The sequence below is a fragment of the Phragmites australis genome, chromosome 16 (genome assembly GCF_958298935.1).
Source record: "Phragmites australis chromosome 16, lpPhrAust1.1, whole genome shotgun sequence".
NCBI classification, from domain to species: Eukaryota; Viridiplantae; Streptophyta; class Magnoliopsida; order Poales; family Poaceae; genus Phragmites; species Phragmites australis.
In genome coordinates, this window is record NC_084936.1 from 576,000 (window position 1) to 593,929 (window position 17,930).

The following is a 17,930-nucleotide window of genomic DNA, read 5'->3' on the forward strand; positions in this document are numbered from 1 at the left end:
CAAACAAATGTTGGTTGGCCTAATCTGCAGTAATGGTCCGACAATGAGTCTTGTGCTGGCCCAGTCTCACAGTCAAGGCCCATTTATTGCGCGACCGGCCCGGCCCGGCCCGGTGACCAGAGGAGGAGGAGAGCACGTCGCGGCGGCTTCCACCTCCAAAACCCAATCCCCCCCCCCCCACCCTCCCTCCTTCGGCTGTTGCAATCGCAGGAGAGAGACCAATGGCGACCGCTGGCGGCGCGGGGGAGAACGGTGCCGGCGAGGGGGAGTTCTACCTGCGCTACTACGTGGGGCACAAGGGCAAGTTTGGCCACGAGTTCCTCGAGTTCGAGTTCCGCCCCGACGGCAAGCTCCGCTACGCCAACAACTCCAACTACAAGAACGACACCATGATCCGCAAGGAGGTCTTCGTCTCGCCCTCCGTCCTGCGCGAGGCCAGGCGAATCATCCAGGAGTCAGAGGTCTGTCCAGCTTCCCCTTCTTCTTCATCGATTCTTCACTCTGCTAGGGTTTGGGCTAGGGTTTAGTTACCAAGGAGGGCCTTGGCCGCAGATTATGAAGGAGGACGACAACAACTGGCCCGAGCCCGACCGCATCGGCAGGCAGGAGCTCGAGATCGTCATGGGCAACGAGCACATCTCCTTCACCACCTCCAAGATCGGATCCCTCGTCGACGTCCAGACCAGCAAGGACCCAGAGGGCCTCCGCATCTTTTACTACCTTGTCCAGGTTTGCCCTTAACCGGATTCCCTCTATTGCTGCGCCGTGCTGTACAATTTAGGTGCTAATACCCTCTACTTGATGATAGCTTGGTGTGCATAAGTTGTATAATTGCTGTGGCTGATAGCTTGGTGCTACTGTTTGCTCGTGAGGGCACACAAATTCTTAAACTGAACGGAAAAAGCAACGAGATGTTTGCTCACTCCTGATAGTTTCTACTGGCACAATCTTGTGATGTCATTCAGAATTATGGCCTCACTGTTAGAATGAGCATTATGTTCATATTTGGTACGGACTTGAAATCCTTTTTATTGCTTTGTCATCTGTCTTTGTTGAGCAGTCCTTGTGCAGAAATTATGTGGAGCATAGCAGCATTTGTTAGTCATATTTTCAGATTGATTCCGGATTCTGGGCATTGTGATAAATTCATTTTGTCATATCCTTGAATTTGCGATGAGCACGAGAGGAGTATGGCAAAATTTTAAGTAGCGCCTCTTTAAATCAAGATTATGATTTTGAAATAAGCAGTGATTCAATGAGTATTTGTAATGACTTATTTATTAGGAGGAAAAAGATGTATTTCACAGTCCTATGATAATGCATTTTTATACCAATTGAAGAAAACTGTAGAAAGTAAATGCTAAACAAGAACAGAGTACTTCCTGAGGCGGAATGTTTCTTTGCAACCATTAGTGCCATGCAGGCCATCGATCTGTACTGATTACCTGAGAAAAGATGTTTGCTATGTGAAGGCATATATTTTAGCTTTGCCTGTTTTGATCCCTAGTTTTCTTTGGAGTTTTAGGAGGAAAATGTGTTCTTTTTTTTTTAGAAAAAAACCTGGTTTCAGAAAACTGTGAGTTGTTTGGATATGACATGCTCGGTGGTTTCGAGAACTGTTGTATCGCTAGTACCATGTTTTTTTTTTTTGGCATTTTGGGAATACCAAGGAACATTTTTTGCTAACCTGAGGTGTCTTATACACCCTCTATAATTTGTACCCTGAGCCTTTGGTAGAGGCTTCAAATACCTGTCGTTATTAAGAAAATATATGTCTGCTCTTCATCAAATATTCGGAATCATATCCCCACTACCTGGGATCCTGCAAAGTGCAAACCAGATGCAGGGTAAAATACGGACATTGGCTTTAAGTTTTTTCTAGTACCAACTGCCCAGAAATTTAGCCACTTTACCATTCCTGACTACAGTTCATCCACTTAGATGTCAAGCGAGATTAGAGTTGATGGACGACATAGTTATTAGGGCATCGCTATGGCGATGCTATATCGCCGTGGTGGGAAATCACGGCTTGCCACGGCTGGATCCGGCAGCTACAGCGCCACCCGAGCTTGTGGCAGTTGAATCCGGCAGCATTGGACCTCCCTGAGCTTGCGGTGGTTGGATCCGGTGTCGGAGTGCTTGGGAGCCCTATATCTAGACGGTCCTTGCTGGATCTGCAACTCCCACAGTCGCACGGGGGCAGCTCAATCTTCTACCATGGCTGGTCGTGGCTCTGGCGCCCATGGCTGGCATAGCATTCCCTCCGGTCAGCTGCAGCGGCGACCGACCTAGAAGGGGTCGGTGGCGTCTCGGTCGATCTTATGGGGCAGTGCAGTGAGGGTCAGGGGAGCGAGAAGGAGGAGAAGTGAGGGGCTGGCGGCGCAACAGAGAGAGATGGGGAGGGAAACGAGGGAAGTGGCGCTGCGACAAAGAGGAAAGCAGACATCGTAGTGGCAATGCATTAACCTGGGAGGGGATATCTACGGGAGGGGAAGCACTGGTGGGCTGGGCCAACCCCTCTCTTCTCCTTTTCCTTTTTCTCCTTTTTTCTTTTCTGCTTTTCTTTTTCTTTCCTCCTCCCTGCTGTTGTTTTGGTGTTTCTTTAGCTCGTATGGTATCGCCACGCTGTGCGCCATAAGCAATATAAAGGTGTGAAGGTGGTGGGTCGCCATGCCTCGCCACACCGACACAATAATAATGATGGATGGTTGTCGTTTCTTTCAAATTTAGCCAGATGCTCTGATTTTTACACTCTAGATTTGATTGAGCTCATAATAGCTCAACAGTTTCAGTACTTGTGTGCGGAAATTTTCAGGCTAGATAAACAGTTACTGTGTTAGTTGGTTTGTTTTATCTGAAATCTGCCAGTAAGATTTGTAAGGAACTTAGAACTGTGAGGTGGATAGCAAAGCTAAAATATTCATTATGCCTCTGCTTGGTCGTATTTTTTTCTTCACTGGTTATGTGCATTTTTAATTTGACGCCTCTCCTTAAAAACAACCAAATGCACCCCTCTAGTGTAGATGTGATTATGCCAGTACATCGTTAAACTTTTGTTGGGTTTGCTTAGTGGATCATTTTCATGGTTGACTACATTATAATATCTAGATCACAATCATGGGATTGTAGTTTGAACATGGTTCAAAAGCATGTAGCTGTTAGCGGCTTAGTGCATCCTGACTTTGGTTTAAATTATTGTTAAAACCTGTATTTTTGTTGTGCGCAGCACATGGCACTGCCAACGAGATGTATTCCTAACTTTTCTTCCCCAATGTTTTTGTCTGCAGGATCTGAAGTGTTTCGTGTTTTCACTCATCAACCTCCACTTTAAGATCAAGCCTATTCAGTCTTGAGGTCCATTCTGCCACCTAATCGTGTTATGACACTGCAAGTGTTAGAGACAATCCTGTACCATGTAAGATCCTGTGAGTTTGTGATGACGCATCGGCTTTGTGCGGAACACCGGGTTTGAGTTTGCCTGGGATTGTTGTTGGATTGTGCAAACTGCGAGTACTGGTAATTTACGCTTTTTAGTTTTCTTTTGGGTGGAGCTTTTTGTTTTTAATCAGTTAATTAAGGTTGTTTTCAACCCTACTGCGCTCTTTTCGGTTGTTTATTTATGCTGAACCTCCAGTTACTTGGATGTCATTTGCGTGAGTTTCCTGTTTTCCCGATGCTGGCTGGTTTGTCATTGGTCGAGTTCTCTAGTGGGCTAGGCTGGGGTAGACGGTGAGGAATCTTTCATTTTGTAAAGCAGAGCAGAGCAGAGCCGTGTGAGTGATTAAAGGCTCCGTCGGCATTTATCTTTAATCGGATGCTCATTGTCTGCTTAATGGCTCCTTTGTTACTTTTCGCTTTGGTGATTGGATTTCACTCGTAACAGAAGCAGCGTCACATGATTATGCTACTGTTGCCTTATGGATTGCAACTTTTTACTGCTCCTTTTGCTCTTAACAACGTAGACTAAAAGGAAAGGCAGGATCATAGGGACTTGAAATAGGAAAAAAACGCTACAAGAATTGCAAGGGAAGACGATGGAGGGACCAACACGGGAGGAGGAACAAGATGCTGAAATCCCGGTCTCAGGTGCCCCAAAACCAAGGGAACAGTCCTGAGGCAAACATGTGACCCTGCTGCTTCCTTGTTGCTTTTATCATCTATCCCCACAATCTTGAGGGGCATCCAATTCCAAGCAGGACAAGGCCATGTTACCTCACTGTTGCTTGTGGTGGCTTTCTTTTCTTCAGATTTCACATCTAAAGTCCAAATGGTCCAGACAGTTTGTTGAATCATCAAATGTGTTTAGGAAACAAGAGGCTGAGGAAGACCTTTTTCTTCCATGTGGTCTTTGTCCATCATCCCTTTTTTTTCACTTCTGAAACCTGGCTACCAGCCTTACTGATTAGAAGATTAGTACTGGCATAATTTGGCCTCTTTTCCTGTTTTATTTCCAGTGCAATTTGTGCTTACTTTAGAGGCTTTAATTTCTTGAAGGAAGATCACTAAGAGCACTTGAGTTTACCAAAGAACAGGTATTCTGCTCAGCTCAAGTACACATCGATCAATTGGATCTTCAGTAGTCAACTAATAGTAGAGCGATTTAACTTAATCAACTCAACATTGGATCGGAGTGCGTACAGATTAACATACAAGCGGATCGGAGTATTAACGTCATAATAAATATATGCTAGCAAAATCATATATATGACATGAACGAATCGAGTGAGTTGCATGCATGGAGCAGCCGAGTTGGATGGATGGGAATACTAAAATGGATCAGCTAGCTGCTGTTGGAGAGGAGCGCGATGATGTCGAGCGCGACGGAGCAGAGCTTCCCGAGCGCGTCCTCCCTCGCCGCCAGCTCCGCCGGGTACGCCCCGGGCCTCTGCCGCCGGAACAGCGCCTTGCACACCTGCGGGTACTCCGCCGCCGCGCTCACGTGCACCGACGCGTAGTCGTAGTCCTGCTGCGCGATGGAGTCCCTGGCGGCCGAGAGCGCGTCCCGGGCCAGGCCGTACTTGGCGGCGCACGTGCGGAGCAGCGCCTGCACGGTGGCGTCGGCGGCCTGAGCCGTGGCAGTGCCGTTGGCAAGCGCGGTGGCCGTGGCCGCGCCGCCCGAGGCGTTGGCGGCGGCCGCCGACACGGCGATGGAGGAGAGGCCCCGCACGTCGGCCGTGGCGCTGGAGGGGTCGGCGCCCAGCGCGGACACGCAGAGGTCGTAGTAGGCCGTGGAGTTGCAGGTGGCGCGCACCAGCGCGGCGGCCGTGGCCGGCGGTGGCGAGTGCTTGGGGCCGTGGCCGTGGCCGTGGCTGTGGTGCGCGGAGGGGCCGGCGCGGGAGCAGAGGGTGCTGAGAGGGAGGAGCGCCAGGAGGAGGAGCACAAGCGCGTTCTTGGTGGTCATGGTTGCCGTTGGCGCCATTGCTAGAGCTCGATCGAATCGGTCTTGTGCAAAAGCGCGTTCTTGGTGATGCTTGGCTCTGGCTGGATGGATGCTGTGATCGAGGATGAGATGAGATCGATGAGTTGGTCTGTGTTGGAAGGATGCAGCAAGAGGGTGGTGGGGTTTTATAGGAGAGTGAGAGTGAGAATGGAAGTGGAGGAGTCCACCATGACCATGACCACCCCTACCTCTACCTAAACTTTCCTCATGTCCTTGGTGCTTAACTAGCTGCCATAGGTAGGTATAGTAGCATCTTAGGCAAAATCTAATTAGATATATAGTTTTTTGCGTATGTTTCCCTGGAATTTTTTCTTGTTGTCGAGCTGATTCCCGCGTTCTGTTCTACCTTTTGGGAGTTAGCTTTATTGGACCTGGTTTGCTTCGTAGCAAGATCGAAGGAAGCACAAAGTGTTCAATAAAAAAAATAAAGGTTTTTAATAGAAAATTGCATAATACAATACAAATTGTTTATGTTAGATAGCTCAAATAATTAAGAGGAACTAAAAAAACAAGGTCAATCATTCATTCACCATCGAACCGACAATTTGCAATATGTTGGGTTGAAATATTGGATCAACCATACAACCTTACTAGAGTCCAGAGAGTATAGTGAAAAGATTTGGCTGTTAGCTGCTGTGTGCTTACATTATTTGGGTATATCACTACCACAGAACGGTAAAAAATAATGGCTCATCAGTATCAGTTACCAAGAATCGGAACTAAAAATGTATCAGTGCCGGCTTTTAATCTCCCACCTGCGAATAATAATTGAGCCTTCAAGAACTGACACTGAAACGGACTATAAGTACCGAGACATGGCTGGAACCGGCACTAATATTTCAGTATCGGTTCTAGCCACAAACTGACATTGATAGTCTGTTTCAGTGTCGGTTCAATCCACCAACCAGTATTGGCGTGTCCGGACCCGAAATTTGCCTCCAATGCAATTTTGGCTCACGTCGTCAATCCTCACGTCCGGCTCCAATTTATCTCTCCCTTATCTCTTTCCTCACCATAAGCCTCTCTCTCCCTTATCTCTTCTGCTCCCGCCGCCCCTCACTCCATCAGGCACAGAGCTCCCTCCCTTCCCGAGCTCCCTCCCCAGCCGTCATCCGTCCCTCCTCGAGCTCATGGCCCCGGTCGCCCTTCCCTTCCTCCCTGAGCTCCCTCCGATCCCCAGTCGTCATCCCTTCCTCCCCGGCTACCATCCACTGTGGCATCTCGACGAGGACCCCAGGGAAGCAGGCTCGCCTCACCGCATCGGGACGCTTCGTCGCCCACAACTAGGGCAATCGTCATCACTCCGTCAACTTCCACGTGCCTCCGTCAGCAGGAATCCGCAGGAGCACGGGCTACAGCGGTGGAGGGATCCCGAGTGAAGGGATGACGACCGGGGAGGGAGCTCTGAGGCACTCCATCAAGCGTGATGAGCGGCAACGGATGAGTGGTGGTGGCACAGGCGGCAATGGCGGTGGCTGGATCCCACGTGAAGGGACGACAACCGGGGAGGAAGCTCGGAAGCACTCCATCAGGCGCGACAAGTGGTCGCATCAGGCGGCCTTCGTGTTGTGTGTTGTGTGTTGTGGTAGCGGCCTTCGTGTCAGAGCATTTTCTTGTGCAGGGCGGAGCAAGACAAGCTGTGGCACGACAGCAGCAGCGGAGCGCGCCAGCGGTGGCGGTAGCCGAGCTGGCTCAAAACTCAGTCGGCACTGCCGTGCCACAGCTTGGGCTTGTTTCTTTTTTCTTCTCCTGAGAACAACTATCACTACTGGTTCTAGACCCAGCAGTGATAGTTATGATTATCATTTCCTAGTAAAGACTGCCTATTCCAAAATCGACAATGATGGGGTTTTAGAGCTGGCAGTGATCAGCCTTTCTGTAGTAGTGTATGTGTGATGTGCCACCGCTAGTGCTATGCTGTATGCTTTCTTACGTGTTGGCATGCTACTGCTAGAGTGTTAGCAACACGTGGTGGTACCATAGAATGAAGGGGGGGGGGGATTTCTTAATATAACACAAAATTCACATGTTCTCTTAGGATTTACCACTCATATCACAACGACACATATGTGGGATCACTTTGAGTCACTGACATATAGGGTAGGGTGACAATTCCTTAAAGATACGTGAATTTAATTTTATATTATGAGGAAAAGGCTTTGCAAAATGATGCAGTGTGCAAACATGGTGGCGTAACCATATGTTGTCCATTTTAGGGGATTTTCCCTTTATTTTCTATTTGTGACAAAAGGCAAAAGAAAATTAAAATTAAAATAGGGGAAAATAGGGGAGCAGACCGAACCGGGCCATTTTTAGGCCCAAGGCCAAGCAGCCCAGCTCCCAGTTGCCTTGATCCCGTCATCACGCCACTAGGCGAGAGAGGGAATCGGCCCTCTCCCTCCTATTAGGGCGGATGTGAACATGAGGGAATGACACGGAGGTGCAACTGCCTACCCGCCCCAGCTGGGCGCGTGCGCTTACGACTCAATTCTAGGTGGCAATGCACACTCCTCCCTCCTCTATTCGAGGGGACTCATTTCCTTCTTCCTCGTCACCTCGACCCGATGCGCCTCCTCCTTGATTCCACCTCTCTCTCACTCGATTTCGATGATATCACCACCCTCACCATTCTTCTTGGTTTCCTCATGATGCCGGTTGGCCCAAACCCATTGTGGTTTGTGCCCGTCTGCGCCTTGGAGTCGGAACCCTAGCGGCGATAGTGGTCTTGGTGCAGCACTCCTGGGAGCATGTCATCCTTTGTTTGGCAACTCGTCTGGTGCAATGGTCGGCAGTGTGGTGGTGCTCTGGTGCGGTGGTCCCCTCTGTGCCATCGTCTCGGTTCACTTCCTCTACTTCATTCTCTGTTACGCTCCTGTTGACAGTGTTGATTGATACCTACAAGCGTACATGATCATATGTAGGTAGGTTTCCCTCAAGGAGTATTTGAGGTTATCGAACCTAAAGAGCCAAAGGATAACAAGTCACCTATGAAACAATTGTAATACTATCACACTACAACCATGAGTAAGCTAAGGATCATAAAGGTAGGAAGATGATACATGAAAAATAAGGAAATTAAATAGTAACAAATGTCAAAAGCAATAAAGTAAATGCTAGCAAATAATACAGCGTATGAAATAAATAATAAAAGTTAGCATAGGAGACTTCGAATCATGAGCTAGGTGTATATAAAAATAATAATAAATGTGTTGAAGCAAAGTACTAGGTTGTGTTCCGTTATCGTAAGCATGGTACCCTTATGGTGCAGGCCTCAACCTCCTCTCCAAGGAGGCCTTTGAAAAGCTGCAGGTGTCCTCCAGGCGCCTAAAGCCATCACTCCCATTCTGCGGAGTGACGCCCGGGCACTCCCTGCCCCTCGGGCAGGTCGAGTTACCCGTGACCTTCGGGAGTCGGGACAACTTCCACACGGAAAAAGTCCTCTTCGACGTCGCGGAGCTCCCTCTCCCCTACAACGCCATTCTCGGGCGTCCGGCGCTCGCCAAATTCATGATGGCCGTGCACTATGCGTATCTCACGATTAAGATGCCGGGCCCAGCAGGCCCCATCTCCGTGACTGCCGACTCCGGCGGTGCCGTTTCCTGCGCCGAGCAGTTGTACATGGCTTTGGTCTCAGCTCAGGCTGATGTCGAAGGCTGCCCAAGGGGCGCGGGACCCTCTTCAGCCAAACCCCGACTCGCTGCCGACGCCTCTGTTCCTACAAAGGAGGTCGTGGTGGGCGAAGACGCTTCCCATGTCGTCCGAATCGGCGGTGACCTGGGCAGCAAATAGGAAAGCGCGCTCGTCACCTTCCTCCGGGCTAACGCAGACGTGTTTGCATGGCAACCGTCCGACATGCCCGGGATCTCTAGGGAGGTGATCGAGCACCACTTGGTTGTGCGACCGGGACGCACGCCCGGTGAAGCAGAAGGTCCGGCGGCAGGCGCCTGAGCGCCAGGAATTCATCCGGGAGCAGGTCAGCAAGCTCCTTGACGCCGGGTTCATCCAAGAGGTTCTCCACCCCGACTGGTTGGCGAATCCAGTTATCGTCTCAAAGGCCAACGGCAAGCTCCGCATGTGTGTGAATTACACCGATCTAAATAAGGCTTGCCCCAAAGATCCCTTTCCCTTGCCCCGCATAGATCAGATTGTAGATGCAACCGCGGGGTGTGATCTTTTGTGTTTTTTAGATGCAAACTCTGGGTATCACCAGATCCGCATGGCCGTAGAGGACGAAGAAAAAACTGCTTTTACCACCTCGGTGGGGACTTATTGTTATATCTCAATGCCTTTTGGTTTGCGCAATGCTGGGTCTTCCTTCCAGCGCGCCATTCGTATCACCCTTGGTTCGCAGATTGGCCGCAACGTCGAGGCCTACATCGACGATCTCGTGGTCAAATCCCGAAACCGCGCCACCCTGCTCGACGACCTTGCTGAGACTTTCAACAGTCTTCGCACTACCCGCCTCAAGCTCAACCCCGAGAAGTGTGTCTTCAGGGTACCTGCGGGCAAGCTCCTCGGTTTCTTGGTTTCCAGCCGAGGGATCGAGGCCAACCCCGAGAAGATCCGGGCCATCGAGCAGATGCGACCCCCGGCTCAACTCAAGGAGGTCCAGCGTCTCGCCGGCTGCATGGCGGCCCTCGGGCGCTTCATCTCCAAACTTGGAGAGCGGGGGCTCCCCCTCTTCAAGCTCCTGAAGAAAACCGGTCGTTTCGACTGGACGCCGAAGGCCGAGCAGGCCTTCCGCGATCTGAAAAAATACCTCACCTCACCTCACCGCCCGTGCTGGTGGCCCCATCCGAAGGCGAGCCACTACTACTCTACGTATCGGCCACTCCTCAGGTCGTGAGCACGGTGCTGGTGGTGGAGCTCGACGAGTGCGCGGGGCCAGGTGCTGGGTCCCAGCTCCCGGCCGCCCCCAGGCACTCCCCCGTCCTCTTGGCTCCCCCCGAGCAGGGGGTCGAGCCCGAGCACTTGGCTCCCCCCGAGCAGGCACTCCCCGCGGTGGGCCTCGAGATTCGTCGCCTACTGGTCAAAGGGGACTCCCAGCTGGTGATCAACCAGGTGTCCAAAGTATCGCTCGAGCCACTCGAGTAGTCCGGAGCCTAGGCCTCAGGGGCGGGCTGTCGGTGCTCGGTCCGGTCAGTCTTAAGCCCGGGCACCACCGAACCATGGGGACCTTTGGTCACATTTCCGCCAGCGCGTATCTCCGGTCTGCCGACTGAGTGGTCGCAAGGTGGAAAAGTGTTCACCGGTTATGGCGTGTTCCGTGCTGGATCGACCTATCTCCTGAGCAAGGAAGTTCGTGTCTTTGTCTTTTGGCTTAGCCGATGCGGACTCGCGAGGGCTCGGGGGCTCAACGCACCGAGAAGGACGGTCGGGACGACTTCGTTCTCGGGGATGGAAAGGTCGGAATCAAACCGACTAAGTACTCCTCGGGGCATCAAGACAGAACATCAGAAACAACATTAAACACTCAGAAGAAACGCTAAGTACTCAAGAATACCGGAGTTGCGAGCCCGAAGAAAAGCTTCTATTATATTTACAAGGGGAATACGAGCATTTCTGAGGGATCACTCCCGTATTTACATCAAGACAAAAATAAAAGAAGAAGAAACTACTACAAAGCCTTATCGGAGGCAGAGTCGGCGTCGGAGGCGTCTTGGCCATCCCCGGGGGCTGGCGGCGGCGGCACTTCCCTCCTGAAGCCGGCCGCCACCTCGGCAGCGGTGCTCCAAACCGCTTCCCGGGCAGCCTCTCCCTCGGCTTCGACTACTCCTTCCCGCTCTGGTTCCAGCGGGAAGTTCGAGTCTCTGCTCCGGTAGCAGGCCAGAACGTGCTCGACCACCGCTTGGGCCAAGCCGCGTCCTTCCCGGGCGGCAAGTTCCTGGACGGCCCAGGGCAGCGCCTCGAGGCGCTCGCAGACTTGCTGAAGTCCCAGGATGTGTCGTCCGGGAGCATCGCTCTTCTCGTACGCGATGAGTCGCCCAAGGCCGGCCCTCTCCACAGCCCGCTACATCCGCCGGAGTACGTCCTCCAGCATCTGTTGCAGGTTGACCCGCGAGACAAAGGCAGCCTCGAGCTTCTCCTTTGCGGCCCGTAGCTGCTCCTCGAGACCCTGGCCCTCGGCCGCACCAGAACCGCCGGCGCCGGGTGCGAGGCCGGCGGCTTGCTTCGCCTGCACCACCAGTTCGGACAGAGCCCGCTCGCGGGCGATCAGCTCCGCCTCGTGCTTAGCGTTCTCCTCCTCCCTGGCAGCGACGGCCGCCGCCGCCTCGGCAGCCTCCCCCTCCCGGCGGGACAGCAAGTCCTCTCGGGCGCCCAGGTCCGCCGCCGTGATCTCGGCGTCGAACTCCCGGATGGCGACGTCCTCCTCCCAGCGTCGGAGGTCCCCTTCGGTGTTCTGGAGCTCCGCTGCCCAGCGCTGGAAGTCGGCGTACGCCCGGTCGACCTTGCTCTCCCGAAGGGTCAGGTCAGCTTTGTGGGCCTCCGCCGCCCACTCGCGGCTCGCGACCGCCTCCTCCCGCTCCTGCGCCCGCCTCTCCCTGGCAAGGGCCTCGGCAGCCTGCTGCCGCGATACCTCAGCCAGGCGGGCGGCGTCTTCTCGCTTCCGCGCAGCTTCTGCGCAGGCGCTACCCAAAACCTCCCGCTCCCGCGCGATCTCCACGCGGGTATCTTCCAAAAGCTTATGCTCCCGCGTGGCCGCCGCGCGGGCCTCTTCCATGGCGCTTCGTTCCTCCTCGTTGGCAGCACGTTGCGCGGCGAGGCGGGATTCGAAGGCGCGGCGGGTGGACGCAAGCTGCGCCCTCTCTGAGTCCAGCCTGGCGTGCTCCGCCCCAAGCTGATCCTCCTTCGCGTCCACCGCCGCGCCCAGCCGCTCGACCGCCACCTGGACGCACTTGATCGCGGCCAGGAAAGGGTCAGCAGGCCGGCCGAGCGCCGGTTGGGCGCTGGCTTCCCCGCGACCCTCCTCCGGGGGGTTCGGGGTCCCCGAGGGTTGCAACACCATCATCCGCCCCGGGCTCGGCACGCCCGGGGTAGGTTCGACCGGCGCCGGGCGCTCGGGCGACGGCTGCGTCCCCGCCTTGGCCGCCGCGTCCGCTGGCCCCGTCAAGGCCACTGCTTCCGCCATCATCCGCCCCAGGCTCGGCACGCCCGGGGTAGGTTCGGCCGGTGCCAGGGGCTCGGGCAACGGCTGTGTCCCCGCCTCGGCCGCCGCATCCGCTGGCCCCGCCTCGGTCGCCGTGTCCGCCGTCCCCGCCTCCATCGCTGTGTCTGCCTACCTCGGCTCCGCCGGCTGGCTTGGCTCGGATGCTGGCGCCGGCGCTGCCGCTCCTTCAACCTCGGCGGCGCCCATGGGCGGCCTGCAGGAGACAGACGAAGGTCAGAACCGAAGCTTAGTTCGGGCGAAGCGCGCCCAAGAAAGAACGAAGAATGAAACTTACGCATTTGTAGTTCCCCGGTACTGCCATTTGGCCGTCGGGAGCCTGAACTCCGGGCCCGACAGCGCCGGCCCAGAATCCTCCCGTCTCCTCTTCCGCCGGGGGCTCGGCGGGGCCGCCGCGCGGTCTCCGGGCGCCGAGTCAGGCTCCATCCTTACGAGGCGCGGCTCCAAGACCGGGAACGTCGTCGCTGCCGATGGCGACGGCGGGGATTCCAGCGCGGGAATGTAGACTCGGGGGCGCTTCCCCCGGTCCCCCGGCGCCGCCGCCACTGCGCTGTCGGCGGTGCCCTCTTCTCCGGTGTGGCGGCTGCTGCCCGCAACGGCTCCACCGCTGGCCTGCGGCTCGCTGCTCGCGGAGCCCGGGCCACCGGTCCGCACCGGGCTGCTCGCGGCCCCCTCGCTTGCCACCTCATCCAACCTAGGCAGCTCGGGGGCCTCGGGGTTCCGGCTCCTCGGCCGGTCGACGAGCCCCTGGGCGTCGAACTCCGGCAGCTTTGCCAGGATCGTCGCGCGCTCGGGGTTGGCGCAGAGCGCCATCTCCGGCCATGGGAGCTCCGCCCGGCTCGTGTCCTCCACGCCGGTCACCACCCGGATCATGCCCCTCAGCTCCGCCGGGCCTAGGTCCCAGCTTGCGCCGATTGGGGTCTTGGTGATGTCTTCGGGCCCGGTGTAGAGCCAGCATGGCCGGGCCCGCTCCCGCAGGGGCGCCAGGCGGCGGCGCAGGAAGTCCGCCACCACCATCACCGAGGTCAGCCCGATGTCGCGCAGGAATCTAATGCGCTCGAACACTGGCTCCAACCTCGCGTCCTCCGGCGGCGGCGCCTCCCATGTCGTTTTCTGGGGCTCCGCCGCCACTTCCGGTAGGGCGAGACGGTCATGGGGGTCGACGTCGACGAAGAACCAGTCCCGCCGCCACTCCTCCCATTTGCTTCGTAGCACCTGGGGGATGTACCGCTCCCCCATGCCGTCTCACAGTCGAAGATTACAGCACCCCGCGACGTCCACCGTGGAGTACCCCCTCTTCTTCCCGGCCGATCGCAGGACGAAGAAATGTCGAAGAAGCGTCACCGAAGGCGCCACTCCCACGAACATCTCACACAGATGCGTGAACACCGCCAGCACGATGACAGAGTTGGGGCTCAGGTGCACCAACTGGACGCCATAGGTGTCGAGGACTTGGAGGAAGAACGTTGAGAACGGCAGCACCAGTCCCGCCGCCATGAAGGATGTGAACAAGACAATGCGCCCGAGAATGGTCGTCGCCGGCGTCACCACCGAGGTTCCTGCTGGCCCTCGGGGACCAGCAGCTTCCTGACTTTCTCCGCCGCCTCCTTATTCTTCAGGCGAGACTCCGGTAGCACGCTGTTCGGGGTCCTGTCGCGGCGGCTTCCTCCGGCTCTCGGCATCTCGTCGGGAGGGGAGGTTGTCTGGTGGTGGAGAGGAAGGAGGAGAAGCGCTCTGATCGCCTAAAGGGGGTCTAAGGGCTCCGGAGCACGAAGAAAACGAGAGCAAGATCGCAAGATAGCGTAAAGAGGGGGACGGATCGATCCCCTCCCCCTTTTTATATCTCAGAGAACTCAAACGTCTCCTGCCAATGGTGCACTCGGCGGGACGGTTTCCTCGGTCGACGCAACTGCCAGGCGAATCTCTCGCTGGTCGTGCTGTGTCAGCGGCTGCCAGGCGTATTTTCCTCGATCTGCGCGGCAGCCGCGCGTGCCGCCCGTCCCGTTGTCATGCCCTTCGGGAGTTGTGTGGATGCGCGTCCGCTCGTCTCCCCGCTGGGCCGTACCAGAGGCCCGGATCTAAAGGGACACCTCTTGAAAGCTTGCCATGTGGCGTCCACGCCAGCCTCGGCCTCGTTCGCGACGAAGGGCCCATCCGCAGTCTCCATACCATCGCTTGCCAATGGGCCCGGGGGCTACTGTCGGTGTATCAGGAACCGGGGGTCCCTAAGTCCCGAGGCCAGGCCAGCCGTCTGCCACGTGTCACCATCCCGCGAGGTTCCTCCTGCGAGGTGAGGAAAGTCTAAGTTCCGGGAGAAGGTGCTCAGGGCCACAGTCCCTGGTCCCCGAGCACCCCAGTTTCCCGATGACCCGCAGAGTCTAAGTACCGGGAAGAAAGTGCTCGGGGAGGTGCCCGGTCACCCCCGAGCACCCTAGTCCCCCGACGATCAGAAGAGCTAAGTTCCGGGAGAGAGTGCTGGGGGGCTGCGCGCAGCAGTCCCCGAGCGCACGGTTCCCTGAGGGTCAGTGTGAAAGTGCTCGGGGCTGCATGTGGCAGCCCCCGGGCTCTCGGTTCCCCGAAAGATCTGTGCAAAAGTGCTCGGGAGAGAGTGCTCGGGGCTGCACGTAGCAGCCCCCGAGCACTCGGTTCCCCGAAGGTTCGTGCAAGAGTGCTTGGGAGAGGGTGCCTGGGGAGGGGAGCAGTACCCCCGAGCACCCGGTACCCTGAGGACAAGGATAAGCATTCTCGGGAGAGAGTGCTCGGGGAGGTGAACAGTACCCCCGAGCGCTCGGTGCCCCGATGACCCGGAAAGGCCCCCGAGGGGCCCGCCGATAAGGTGTCAATCAGACAGAGGCCTGAGGCCGCATTTAATGAGCGTGCGCGGCCTGACATTCTCAACTACTCCCGCCGCAGTGTCAGTTCCTGCCACGTTTTGGCAGAGAGGCGTGGGGCTATTAATTGCACGGGTCCCGTCCCGTGTCATCCGGTGTGTCTCGGGATAACATCGCTAGGATCAAGGTATTCCGCCTGCCGCCCTGCCGTGGCAGAAGAACAAGATAGAGCGGGCACGCCGGGTAGCTCTGTGGCTGCCCGATGGGACCTCTCAATGGCGCCCATTGCCAGGGCGTTTATGGTGACAAGTGACCGGGCGTGCGCCGCGTTTTCCACCTTCCCGGTCACTTCGCCCAAAGAAAATGATGACGCCTTTCCCAGTCATGGTGTCTTGGAACTTGTGCCCCCTCCTTCTCGTTCGGGGCATGTCGCAGCCGACGAATGCATAAAAGAGTCGGCACACAGAAGAGAACAGGCAATGAACCACCCCCCAATCAACGAAGAATAGACCGAAAGAGAGTCTGACCAAAGATACATCCGAGACGTCCAAGAGACCGCAAGCATCGAGCACAGAAGTACCAAGAATCAAACCGTAGTCCCTGCCCAAGAACAAGGAGCCTCAAGCTCTTAGTTAGACACAATATTCTTGTAACCAGCAACATCCTTGAGGGACTTCCTCAGGACAGTTATTACATCCACACAGGAGTAGGGTATTACGCCCCTACGTGGCTCGAACCTGTCTAAACTCTGGTGCATTTACTCCCCTTTGCACTAGGTCGATCGTCCTCCCACCACCGGCTGTTGCATTTACTTCCACTTCCATTTATTTCTCCGACGAACTTATTCAGGATCACCCCCCCGGCCGAATCTCTAAAAAGGAGTCTTTCGGGATCCCTGCGACAGGAGTTAATCCTCCGACAACCACCCTCACCATTCTTCTTGGTTTCCTCATGATGCCGGTTGGCCCAAACCCATTGTGGTTTGTGCCCGTCTGCGCCTTGGAGTCGGAACCCTAGCGGCGACAGTGGTCTTGGTGCAGCACTCCTGGGAGCATGTCATCCTTTGTTTAGCAACTCGTCTGGTGCAATGGTCGGCAGTGTGGTGGTGCTCTGGTGCGGTGGTCCCCTCTGTGCCATCGTCCCGGTTCACTTCCTCTACTTCATTCTCTGTTACGCTCCTGTTGACAGTGTTGATTGATACCTACAAGCGTACATGATCATATGTAGGTAGGTTTCCCTCAAGGAGTATTTGAGGTTATCGAACGTAAAGAACCAAAGGATAACAAGTCACCTATGAAACAACTGTAATACTATCACACTACAACCATGAGTAAGCTAAGGATCATAAAGGTAGGAAGATGATACATGGAAAATAAGGAACTTAAATAGTAACAAATGTCAAAAGCAATAAAGTAAACGCTAGCAAATAATACAGCGTATGCAATAAATAATAAAAGTTAGCATAGGAGACTTCGAATCATGAGCTAGGTGTATATAAAAATAATAATAAATGTGTTGAAGCAAAGTACTAGGTTGTGTTCCGTTATCGTAAGCATGGTACCCTTATATCGCCACTAGTCATGTCCAAGATTTCGTGGCACTGGCATCCCCCTTCCCCCTTCCCTACTCGGGCAAGTGTTCTGGTATTAAGATATAAATCATACTGGCACGTTAGGTTTCATGGCAACATGTGGTTCCTTGGATTGTGGTGAATTTCCATCGTTTCTCTAATCTATCCCTTATGGATCTTCTGGTTCATCTCCGCAAAGAGCGATTATTCCTACAGATCGGGATAATAAATGAAATCCTAGATCAAGTTGTACAACCACCCTATGGAGACAACAATCATTAGTAAAAGCAAGAGTAATCAACAACTATAGAACATATCCTAACACGCCTCGTTATTGGATTGGAAGCACTAGTCCATCTCTACACTATTCCCAATCTCCTACATCTCCATAGCCCTAAAAGAACTACTTAGGCATTAAGAGATTACCACATATATGAAACATGCTGATGAATAAACAAAGTAAATAAAGAACTATGAGGTTCACACAATGCAATAGATCGATGGATAGAGTTACAAGGTATTTCGATATCTTGGTTAGGACTCTAGACTAGTAATCCATTAGAGACTCTTGAAGGCTTGTAGATCTAAAATTGGATTGGCGGCGAGCTATATCTGGATGACCTCAATGTCTCTTTCTGCATCCTCTCTCCTCCTTGCGCGGAATGGTGGGACACCCCTTTTATAGAAGATGGTCAGTTGGATGAGGTGGTGCTTCTGAAGGGCGATATGGTCACTATAAGACCATACTAGACCCTCCAAATATTCTAGTGGTGAATCCGGCGGTGCATCAATTGGAGAAGTTGCTCCAAATCACATCTTCTACACACATATCCCATTAGTTTCGGGGTAGACTCCATAATTCCCGCGATTCACTCAGCCAATACCATTTGTGCAATATATTGATATAAATAAAGATAAAACTGC

The 17,930-nt window shown here is 54.4% G+C and overlaps 2 protein-coding genes across 2 annotated transcripts; one reads left to right on the forward strand and one right to left on the reverse strand.

Annotated features, from left to right (window-relative positions):
• The first annotated feature begins 173 nt into the window (after positions 1-173).
• Positions 174-3,594, forward strand: LOC133895800 (protein mago nashi homolog 2). The gene is made up of 3 exons (XM_062336316.1): positions 174-461; positions 553-729; positions 3,288-3,594. Exons 1-3 carry the CDS (start codon positions 222-224, stop codon positions 3,351-3,353), a joined length of 483 nt encoding a protein of 160 aa, XP_062192300.1. The 5' UTR covers positions 174-221; the 3' UTR covers positions 3,354-3,594.
• Positions 3,595-4,577: 983 nt separating this feature from the next.
• LOC133895799 (pectinesterase inhibitor 28-like) lies at positions 4,578-5,665 on the reverse strand. The gene has a single exon (XM_062336315.1). It carries the CDS (start codon positions 5,417-5,419, stop codon positions 4,781-4,783), a length of 639 nt encoding a protein of 212 aa, XP_062192299.1. The 5' UTR covers positions 5,420-5,665; the 3' UTR covers positions 4,578-4,780.
• Positions 5,666-17,930: the final 12,265 nt, after the last annotated feature.

Bases quoted from the DNA above. Each gene is read 5' to 3' on its own strand.
- LOC133895800 (XM_062336316.1), top strand. From the start codon at position 222: ATGGCGACCGCTGGCGGCGCGGGGGAGAACGGTGCCGGCGAGGGGGAG. The intron at 462-552 runs GTCTGTCCAGCT...CCTTGGCCGCAG, and splicing joins GAATCATCCAGGAGTCAGAG to ATTATGAAGGAGGACGACAA. The intron at 730-3,287 runs GTTTGCCCTTAA...TTTTGTCTGCAG, and splicing joins TCTTTTACTACCTTGTCCAG to GATCTGAAGTGTTTCGTGTT.
- LOC133895799 (XM_062336315.1), bottom strand. From the start codon at position 5,419: ATGGCGCCAACGGCAACCATGACCACCAAGAACGCGCTTGTGCTCCTC.